Source organism: Larus michahellis, chromosome 7, assembly GCF_964199755.1.
Source record: "Larus michahellis chromosome 7, bLarMic1.1, whole genome shotgun sequence".
In the NCBI taxonomy this organism is placed as follows: domain Eukaryota; kingdom Metazoa; phylum Chordata; class Aves; order Charadriiformes; family Laridae; genus Larus; species Larus michahellis.
Window position 1 is genome coordinate 27886265 of NC_133902.1, and position 11607 is coordinate 27897871.

The window sequence follows — 11607 nt, forward strand, 5'->3', positions numbered from 1 at the left end:
ATTCACCCCAGAGAACAGGCAGCTCCTGGGAGACCTTATAGCAGCCTTCCAGTACCTAAAGGGAGCCTACAGGAAAGCTGGAGAGGGACTTTTTGCAAGGGCACATAGTGATAGGATGAGGGGTAATGGCTTCAAACTGGAAGAGGGTAGATTTAGATTGGATATTAGGAAGAAGTTCTTTACTGTGAGGGTAGTGAGACACTGGAACAGGTTGCCCAGGGAAGTTGTGGATGCCCCATCCCTGGAAGTGTTGAAGGCCAGGCCGGATGAGACTTTGAGCAACCTGGTCTAGCAGGAGGCATCTATGCCTATGGGTGATCTTCAAGGTCCCTTCCAACCCAAATCATTCTACGATTCTAAAGCAGCACAGACAGCACACCAGCTGGGCACCACCACCTCAGCTGTGCTTCAGCCAGGGCAGGGTGAGACTGAGGGGCAGGCAGCTGCGCAGGCTCACCTGCGGTACCACACGGCCCTACAAGAAGACAGCCCGCGGCGGTGAGGGGAGCCCCGCGAGGCCCCCTAAGGCGGGAAGCTGCTCGCCGCGCGACTTTTAAAGGCTTCGGTGACGTCACCCCTGGAGCGGGGCTAGCCGTTAGGCGCGCACGTGCGACGCCCCCTGCTGGGTCTCTGGAGGTCTCCGATAGGCGCAGGCCGGGGGCGGCGCGCAGGCGCGGTGCGTGGCCGGGCCGCGGGCGGGCGGGCGGGCAGGCAGGAGGCAGTCACTGCTGCGGTCGGTGCCGGCCCTTCCATGAGCCGTCGCTGCCCGCCGGCCGCCGCCTCGCTGCTGCGGGGGCTCATCGGCCCCGCCGCCCTTTGCCTGGGCAGGAGTATGAGCCTCTGCGGGGCGCCGGCCGCCTGCGCCGCGGGGCCTGCGAGCGGCGGCGGCGGCGCGGGCTTCTCAGCGCGGCTGAGCCCGCCCTGGCTGCGGCTGCCTGAGGTGCCGGGCGCGGAGCCGCAGCGGGCCAACGAGCTGCTGCTGCTGCTGCCGCCAGCCCCGCGGGGCCCGGCCCCGCCACAGCATCACGTTGTCTACTTCCCGGGGGACGTGCAGGTACGGCGGGGCGAGCCGCCGAGGGCGATAAGCAATGGCGGGTGGGAGCGGCCCGGGCGGCTGAGAGGGCCGGGAGCGGGGAAGCGGCGCTGGAGGGGGCCGCTGGCCGCACGGATCCTCCGGGGGTGAGGGGTGCGGAGGGGCTGGCGGCCGCAGCCCCCGGCAGGGTGCGTGGATCCCGCTGCTGCCGGCCGGAGCTCTCCCCCCGCGGGAAGAAGCATCTCTTGGACGCTCTCTGTCCGCTGCCGCCGGGTAAACGTAGTGGGGACGGGGCGCTCTTGAAAGCTGAAACGGGAGCAGCAGCGGCGGGGGAGCCTTCTTACATAGCGCTGCCTGCGATTGACATTTCTGGCGGTGACGGCGATGTCTGAAGTCGTATCGAAAAGTCTGTGGAGAGAAGACGGGTGAAGGCTCCTTTATCAGGGAGTGTAGACATAGGACGAGGGGTAACGGTTTCAAACTGAAGGAGGGTAGATTTAGATTAGATATTGGGAAGGAATTCTTCACTGTGAGGGTGGTGAGACACTGGAAGAGGCCCAGAGAAGCTGTGGATGCCTCATCCCTGGAGGTGTTCAAGGCCAGGCTGGATGGGGCTGTGAGCAACGTGGTGTAGTGGGAGGTGTCCCTGCCCATGGCAGGGGGGGTGGAAACAGATGATCTTTAAGGTCCCTTCCAACCCAAACCATTCTGTGATTCTCTGAAATCCTAAAAATGGGAAGTTTTCCTTGGCAGGCTTCGCACTGCATTTCTGTGCCCGTGTACAAACAGTCCAGTGAGTATTTCACAGGCACTGGTGCTTTCTCAGCATGCCCTGAAGAAGGCATGTGTTTTCTTTTGAGTTAACAAGGAATTGAAAAGAGAGACTCTCAAGTGCTGTCCCTACGCGTGTGGTCGACCTCTATAATGTTACATACTCTGGTACTCTGGGTAGTCAGCTAATCTCAAAAGTCATTACTTTTCATAAGCAAGGATCGTGTATTTTTGTTCTGGGAAAAGGCTTTCCTTTTCTGTAAGATAAAGAGAGAATTTGGTGGATTTTCATTCTAAGGATTGGAGTGGACTAAGAAAACCTTTCTGGTTACCATTCCTGGATATGGCTTTATTATTCCTTAATAAAATAAACTAATTAGTATTCTCTGCCATTATTAATTCAGAGGTGAGGATTGTTCATGACTTGGGGGTTAATCATGCAGCTGAATGGGAGGGATTTTTTTGTGTGTATAAAAATTAGAAAATTTATTACCAAGTTTTAAGTCTGTTGCTTGTCTGTAATAAGATAATCAGTATTTCTGCCGATGGAGATAATACAGTAAAATTATGTATTCTGTGTCATACTAAGTTGAATAATACCTTAGTATTCTCTTGGAGTGAAGTCAATAAAAATTATGAATACTTCCACGTGCTTATTTTTATTGTATTAATTTTGGAGATATTAAAAATGTGTAAATAAGTAAATAGAATAAGTAAATCTAAATATGGCAGTTTCTTTAATGTGTTTCTTGTTCTGGAAGCTTAGCAAGTCAGTGCCTCTTTAATGCATGTTTCTCTGATAGTTGTGGTCCTTTCTTATGAATATAAGTATGCTAGGCAGAGCTGAAGTATTTTCACAATGTAGTAATGTGTTTTTTTCTTTTTTTTTAATTTTTCAGAACTATCATGATGTCATGTCTTGCCACCCAGAAAACTTTCAGTGGGAGAACTGGAGTTTTGAAAATGTTGCTACCATACTTGCTCGCCGGTTCCCTAATAGCTTTATTTGGGTTGTAAAGTGTTCTCGAATGCACCTGCACAAATTCAGTTGCTATGACAACTTTGTGGCGAGCAACATGTTTGGAGCACCAGAGCACAGCACTGACTTAGGAGCTTTCAAGCATCTCCATGCTTTGCTAGTTAATGCATTCAGACTCTCCCAGAATATTCTGCTGTCCCAGAAAAGTGTGCACGGTGTCAGCAAGGATGCAAAAATAGCTGCTTGTAAATCACAGCCGCAGTCTGTTCCTACAACGAATGGCTGCCCATCCACAGAAGGAGAGAGAGATTGTGAATGCTCTAATAATTCTGCTATGAACTTCATTATACCATCTGCTGTAGGTGCAGTGTCGTTTACTTTGATTGGCTTCAGTAAAGGTTGTGTGGTTTTGAACCAGCTGCTTTATGAGCTGAAGGAAGCTAAAAAAGACAAGAATACAGATGCCTTCTTAAAAAACATAAAAGCAATTTACTGGTTGGATGGTGGGCACTCGGGAGGAAGCAATACGTGGGTTACTTACCCTGAAGTGCTGAAAGAACTTGCAGAGACAGGAATTGAAGTTCATGCTCATGTTACGCCATACCAAGTGTTTGACACAATGAGGTCATGGATTGGGAGAGAGCATGAGAAATTTGTACAGATACTTGAAGAATTTGGTGTGGAAATAAATGATCAACTGCATTTTGCTGATGACGCTCCCTCCTTAGACAACCATTTCAGAATTCATGAAGTATTTTGAGACTGTATGTATCTGAATAGTATATTCATTGTAAAAGCACTTTTGATACTGTAAATGTTGTCATTTAGATTTACAACTTTGAGCAGATGCTTTCTGAGGAGAATACTAAATCAGTCCTGTGTTGCTAATAGATACTATGTAAAAATTTCGGTAGCTTAAAAAGGAGTATTGGGACCCTATACCTACAACAGATGTCACTTGATTCCTGGAAAAAAAGTGTTATGAAGAACTATTCTATACATTTTATTTTTTTTTGTGAAATGTGAACATTTATTTTCAAGCTGTTGGCAGAATTTTTAGTCCTGGGTGTCTAATGTCATATACTGCCTTTAAAGTACTCAAGACTCTCAAATGTCTGGCTACTTCCATTTAGTAGCTTCCAGGGCTAAAAACTTTGGTCTTTGTCAATAACACATATAACGTTAGGTTTTTGGCTTAAGGAAAACAATGATTGACAGAACAATCTTAGTTGTATATTTTCTTGACAATTGCTTTAATTAATTAATTAAATCTTCCAGTTTCGTAACAGTTCTCCTATTGAAACAAAGTCACAAATATTTACCTTTGGAATAATAGTGCCAATCCATTTTTCTTCCTTATGTGCGCCTTGCCTCTTCTGTCGCTACAAGTTTCATTGTGTAGTGTCTGCCCGTAAAGAGCTGTTTCACCTGAGGGCTTGAAAGTTTTGATATGGCTAAGTTAAGTGACCAAGAGTGTTGATGAAAGTGTAGCCTACTGCTGTTTCAACATACCTTGCTGTTGCTTTGACTAGTTTCTAAAAGGACCAGCAGTAATATCTGTATTTTCAAGTCAAAAGGTGTCTTTATCCCTGCCCTGGACTGGTGAGTATTTTTCTTGATAATTGCTGCATTGATGTTGATCTAAATCAAGCCGTAAGTACATAACATATTACAAGTTGCATAAAAATTTTAGACTGTGTTGACTGCAGCTGTTTCAAAATGCTTCAATTTTTAGAACTATTATCTCCTTTAAATGTATAGCAGTAGTTGCTTCTACAGCCACCCAAAAGTCTGTTTTCAGACCCTAATTTTTCTTACAGAAAAAATACCTCCTCTAATTAAATACAAAGCTGGGCAAATCGGATACAAAAGATGGAATCTAGTTCAGACCCCAAACCTGAATGTCCTTCAGAAAGAATTGCTGAAAGATGGACAAATGAAGGTATTAGTAGAACTTTTCTAATGTTGTAAGTAACTTTTTCCATTTATCTATGGATAAATCTTAGAACCACTCTTAAAGACAACTGCAGCTATTAAGAATGAACCAGTAGCTTAAAATGGCTTTGGATTTCCTGGAATTATAGGAATACAATAGAAGAATACACAAACAAACGCAGCTCACTGCTGAAAAAAGGCATTTTATTCAACTTTGTTCCTATGTTTGATGGCTTAGCAACCTCTCCCCCTGCTTCTTGCGTCTCGTTTCTCATGCCTCTTACACTGTGAAAGCAAAGTCCTGGTTCATCTTTCTTCTGTTGGCATCATTAAAACTTAAAAGGTTCACTGGAGACAGTATTTTCACAACTCTTACAGTGTTTGTGCACGTTAGTGATCACTGAAGAATGAGAAAAGTGTGTTGAACTCTTGAGAAAATTTTCTTAACACTCAAAATATTAAGGGTTGTAGGATTATGCATAGACCGCGTACCTTACAATGTGAATGTGAACTCTGTTGCTAATAGTAAATAGACTAATCTGTGTAGTTGATCAAAAGGGGAAATAATTTATTTTAATTGATGGAGAAAAGTGGAACGTGCAAGCTAACTCTAGCATTTTATGAAAGAATTTGAAATTTAGTTCCATCAGCTTTTTTTCTAAAACTCTTTCTTGGAGACTTTGTTCATTCCTATTTATTGATTATCTCCCTAATGGGCTTATAACAACTTGTTTATGTGTTCCAAGGAAGGCTGTTTCCCTTTTTTGGTCCTTTTAATAACACTTGCACCATACACGAGGACTTTTTTCTGTAAAGGAAATATGGGTCATGTAACAAAGTGGTTTCAATAGGAAGCCTACAAATTGCTTGGAATATCTTTGATTGCCCACTTATAAAATAAAATTTAAAAAAATTAACAACAGAAAACCTCCAAATGCCCCACTGATCTTGTGCCCTCTCATTTCAGTTTTAGACTGATCAGGCTAACTTGAGTATGCTAACACTTGCCCTATCCAATAACAGTGCAGATCACAGACCAATTTCTAAACAATTCTGTGCCAGCCAAAACAGCAGGAGTAGGTTCTTGCAAGCTTTTGGAAACAGCTATTAAAATATTGACATTGTCTTCGGAAATTTCTGGATGGCTGTCCTGTGAAAATAACATTAGCCTGTTTGATGGAGGCTGCTTACAATAACTGTTAAATAGGCTCAAGTGTTACTGTTAAATAGGCTAAAGTGTTGCTGTATTAATTTGAAGAATAAGCACTTTGTTGTAAAACTAATCTTGTTCTGAGACTTCACGTTGTGGAGAGAAAACTGACTGGTTGTTTTTAATTCTCTAAACAGTTGTAGTACTCTGTTGGAATGTGCCTCTGTCATTCACTACAATGCACGCTAAAAATAAATTTTGCAAACAATGTAGAAAATAAACTATTTCTAATGGGTGAAACCACTTTGATGTGAATGTAAAACCCTTAAACAAGGAATGTGCAGTTAAGTTTTGTGGATTAAGCTTTATCAGATGTTTGTGGAGATCTAGTTGGAAAAAAAATCAGATTTATTTGGTAACTTTTCTTCAAGGCAGGCTTTGTATTTGTGTAGTCAGCATCTGTAATTCTAAAGCAGCTTTCTAGCATCTCACATACATGGGAAAGCTGGCATGAGGTACCCAAGGGTGTGAACATTTATTTCTATGTTAGGATGAAATGGGTCATAGTTTGTACAAGCCTGTCTTTCAACATTAACTGTAAAGGCAGTTTTTAATAAGCTCAGATGTAAAGTTAAGTGATTCTCATGCTTACTTACAGTGGTTTAGTTCAAGACATTTCTGTTTTTGAATGCAGTGAGCAACATTACGTAGTCCTTAGTACAACATAGTATGTAATAGCTGGTATTATTTATATTACATGCTTGTTTCTTGGACAATAGACAAGACACTCTTCAGATTTTGAGAAATGCTAAAATGTTTTAAGCTTTGCCTGTTAAATTCCTTTAAAACAGGGTTTGATTATGTGAAATTATCCAGATTCTGTATGACTTAACATGATTTTATTTTGTGTGCATCTTAAATACTAGAAACTTTGGTAACCTTCTTCCTATGTAGGACTAATTTAGTCGCATCTCTGTAAATGCTAAGGCATAAATCAGTATCAGCCCCTAATTTTGAAAGGTGATTAAAGGTCCAAGTCTTAACGTATTGCTGAAAGGAGCAATCTTTTCTGTCCTCCCATTGATAACATCCTGCTGCCTCCCTTATGGTAGCACAAGCACTTTATGGTGAGCTGTTCTATCTTACTAAACATTATTGCTGATAGAAATAACTAATGGAGTGCTATCTAAATAGTCGTAGAAATTATTTTCAATTTGACTCCAAAGTCAGTTCATGAGTTAGGATGTTACAACTGTGGATATTCACAGGTAAAAGTGATTGTGCATCATCATGTGCTCGTTTTCCCAACAGATTCTTTTTGAGCTATTTGCAGAAAGAAAACATCAGCTGTTTTCTTCCTCGCTCTCATGGTGCTTTTTACAATGCTGTCTTTCCTGAGCTAACAGTTACTTCACCATCTCTGCAGATAAACAATATTTGTTGTCTGAAAGTTGAAGCACTGAGGTTAAAGTATACCCATCCATTTACTTTGAATTCTTATTTTAAATTCTTATGAATTAATATAAGAGGGAAGTTAAAGAACAGTAAAAATTTTGGAATGTGTGTACTTTTGAGAGACACAATTTTAGGTCCATCACTGCCTAGCAGAATCCACAAACATGAATTGTGTGTCTGGTGTCCCTGTGCAATACAAAAGCAAAGGCGTATGTCTCAGACTGCAATCCACAAGAGACAACCTCTTCAAATCACCTTTGGAGTTACTTCTTCTCGATCTTTTTAATCTCATATTGAAATACCATTTCCTTTTTTGAAGGATGGTAGATTAAAGAAGAAAAAAAGTTTACTTCTGATGCTCATACCTGATGAAAATTTAGACACATTGAATATTGCTGATGGAGACCCTAGACCAAGGCTGGCTTTCTGTTGGTCTTTAGGAACTCTTAACTCTGTTCAGATGCAAGGTGAAGTATTATCGGCATAATTCACTTCTGCTGACAAAACCCACACAGGATTAGCTGTCCCACATTACTGTGGAAACCATGGAATACTGATTCAGGCAGTCATTTTGCATATAATGTAATATGGGTTATAAAGTAGCGATGGCTTTGTAGTTGTCTCCTGTCATTAGGGCTTCATTGCATGTTTCCAAGTGACCCAAGAAGTGCGGAATTCTACTTAACCAAATGACCAGAAAAGCATCTGGTAGAACAAAAAGGGAAAAATATATTCTTATCTGTTTTAGTTCATGTGTATAAACGTCTTATGTACTTGAAAAGCAGGAGAATGCCATTACTTCAAGGTTCAGAATAAATTTTCCTTCTTTTAGTAAGCTTTCAGAGAGCACTTTCAGTCACGATTGTTAGTTTCCTTTTTTAAACTTGGTGCTTCAGAGCCGAGTTGTTTCTCAAGAAAGCACTGCTGCAAGACACAGAAAACAGTCAAGGACGTATCCCTGCTGAAGTGCAAAACAAGGCTCTTCACGTCCCCCACACCAGAGTTTACCCTCAGAGCAATACTCCTGAGCCTGGGCGTAAGTCAAAGCTATTGCATCCCTCACAGGCTATCTGCATAGCTCTTCTTTCTCGTTCCCCATCATGAGAAATACGTTGGTTTTGTGTGATGGAAGTTTTAAGCAGTTCATGTGCTGGTTGACAGCTGAAGTATAAATGTTTTCACAGCAGAAATTGTTCATTACTGTGATCTGCGTTGTTCCTGCATGCAATAGCTTCTGAGCATTTTTGTACAAACATAGCATCGCACGTGGAGCAGCACATTTCACATGGTCGAGCAGTTCTTTTAATATTTTCAATCTGGTCTTAAAAATGTTGACTAGGAACAGATCTGAACAATTGGAAAGGAAGTAATCTGCTCTTGTTGCTTTTAGGAATTGCCACTTAAAAGAGATCATTGCTCTCAGGAATTACCACGTACAGAGAGAAGAATCTGTCCCCAGTCCCAGAGTCTGACCCAAACCAAAACAGGACATCTTAACATGCAACTTTACCAAAAACTTAGATGACTGGCAAAAAAATAGCTCATCTGTCCCTCTAGTAAAACTGGAGTCTTTGGCTATTGAGTTTTACTAACTGAGAGAGAATCCCTTGTTAAAGTTACTGTCTCAGGATGTGTCTCTTCAACACCTGTGTTGTCTGCATGGAAACATCTAAAGGTCTCAGGTTTGGGAAGATACATTTTGGTCAGAGTTAAAAAGAATCAAGTCTGAACAAGAATTTTTTTGAAGCTGTGAAGTAATGCATATTGAGATCACACCATATCTAATATAACCTGTACTATGGTAAAATCATCCTCTAGTCAAGTTAGTAGTCCTGTTGTGGGACTAACAGCATGGATGAGGCAAATAGTTTCACCTTGCACACTTTAAAAGGATTGGAAATATTGTTTTGATCCTTCATGATCAAGTCAAACCCTTTTGCATTAGGCATTTAATTTGACACTTGTATAAGAACCTAGACCCTGTGTAGCTCCCGGAGAGAAACATGTTCTTAAGTTAGGTACGTCAAATCTTCAGCACATACGTGATAGGCAGATTTTTAATGACCTGTTTAATAGTTTGACAAGATAATATTTTGACATATATTTTTTTCATTTGATTCTTTCCACAGCAACCACACCAAGAAAAATGTATAAAACATTTATCTTCTGAAATTATTTGTCATCCTTTATATTTCATATGACCAAGAACAAACAATTCTTTCTGGATGTTGATTTGCAATGCATTTACATTTTAAAAGCCTCAGTCACCAAATTTTTAGAGTAATTTGAAGTTTGGGGTAGGCCAAGTTTAAACTGCTGATTTCAGATACTGTCTATATTTAAGTATCTTAACTCATCTCAGCCCTGGGCAGTCTGCATCACCTGCCTCCTCTGTTGAATACCCTGTTTGAAGTGGCTGGTTTGAATGCTTAAGATGGTCAGTGTTTATTTTTCTAATACCTGTTACCACAACTTCATCTCTTCTATTGTGGCATGATCCCACTTGCCTTTAGCTCTCTAAAGGACAAACTTCCCCAAAATGTCAGTGGTTCTAGTTCTGCTTGTTATTTCAGTAATGGATTTTTAAGTGTGACTATATGTATTGTCTCACTGTGTTAGCTGGGAGTTACTCCTTTAATGCTTTCATCATTCGTTCATCACTTTATTGCCTGTTTCACACCACGTAGCACAGTGGTTAGAAAGCACTAAGTATTTTTTTTTTTTTAACAGAGTAACCAAGATTTTTATCACTATTCATATTATGCTTAAATTAAGAAAATACATTTTTAAACTGCTTGGTTTCTTCTTTTATGGCATTTCAGAATCATTGTTTTATAGAAGTTATTAAATAAGAAATGGAAGTAACTGGTTCAAAGTGAAAAAAGGGTGGTGCTGACAGAACAATTACTGTGCTGCTCTTCCCACTGATCCACATAGAATAGGTTTTGTTGATCTTTCTTGACTATGCACTTGCATCACGTCTGGTGGGGATTACTGACAGTCTTAGAGAAGTGAAAACCAAAGGAGTCATGGGGAGGGGAAAAAAGCCCCAACTCACTGTCATTGCAGACATTTCCCATAGAACACTGGAAGAGAAGCATGAGCAGGGCTGGGCTATCCACCAAGGTGAAATAACCTCATTTGCTGACATACAAAAATAAAATAAAGGCTTCATTTTAAAGTTGGTAGCGTGAAGAGGAAATAGCTGCACTTGCTGTAGCACTTGGCTCACGTTTAGTTCAGCATGACTCTCTCTTCCCAGCCAGATACACGCTTTTCAATCCAAACTTCACGCTAGCCTGAACAGTGAACTATTGCTGCTTTCCTGCTGGGCTACCTCAGCACTAATAACTGCAACTAAGGCATTCAAGGGTTTCATTTGGCCTAAGGTGTTTAGATTAATAGTTTAATAGCTCCCTTACAAAATAAAAAGGGGGATTGAAAAATATTCAAAACGACAGTCTGATTACTTGTGGCTTGAGAGATCTAATTTATGCTTTTTACATACATAGTATGAAACATGTTATTACTGAAAACCTTAATGTCACCGTTAGGTGGCAGGGCAGTGAATGCATTTGACCTACAAGATTTTCCTCCTTTTATTTCTCCTCTCCCCAAGAGCCCCAGATGGCTCCCACCCTCCCTCCGGAGCCCAGAGGCATTTCTCGCAAGCTGAGACATAAGCAGATCGCTCATACGCTGGTGGCTGCTCCATGAAGCTTTCCTTATTTATACTTGCATGTTGAAGGGGGCTGCGAATGCCAAGCTAGCACTTGGAGAATTAAGAAATGGGATCAGCCCAGCACTTCTCTGTACTCACATATAGAGAAACTGCCTGTGGTCAGTTAACAGAGATATAGTAGCTGTGCAGGTACAATGCTGGAACGCAGCTTTGTGTAGCCCTGCAGGCTCTCTGAGCCTCTCCATTTAGTCCTAACGCACAAAGAAGAAGCCCTGTACACCTCTGCAGGGCAATTCAGATGGGGCCCTCGACATCACCAGCCCAATGAAGCCAAGAGGCTTCCCCAGCTGAACAGACACAGCGACTCTGTCTCAGCAGTATGCACAAGCAATCCTTGTTCATTTTCGAACAAAGATTTCGGAAGACCTATTTGTGATCCCAAATTTAAATTCTACCCTAAGAACGTACAATGATGCCCATCAGAATCGCTTGGCTGGTTCCATTCACGCCTATTCATTCAGATGGCCGAGTGCCCATTCACATGGGAGCAGACTATTTTCACTGTGTTGAGCTGCCAAGAACAGGTTTAGAATAATCTGCAC

The 11607-nt window shown here is 41.7% G+C and overlaps 1 protein-coding gene across 1 annotated transcript; it reads left to right on the forward strand.

Annotated features, from left to right (window-relative positions):
• The first annotated feature begins 669 nt into the window (after window positions 1–669).
• Window positions 670–6168, forward strand: C7H2orf69 (chromosome 7 C2orf69 homolog). Its single transcript, XM_074595572.1, has 2 exons — window positions 670–1054; window positions 2704–6168. The coding sequence occupies exons 1-2, from the start codon at window positions 752–754 to the stop codon at window positions 3541–3543; spliced, it is 1143 nt and encodes a 380-aa protein (XP_074451673.1). The 5' UTR covers window positions 670–751; the 3' UTR covers window positions 3544–6168.
• The last annotated feature ends 5439 nt before the right edge of the window (window positions 6169–11607 follow it).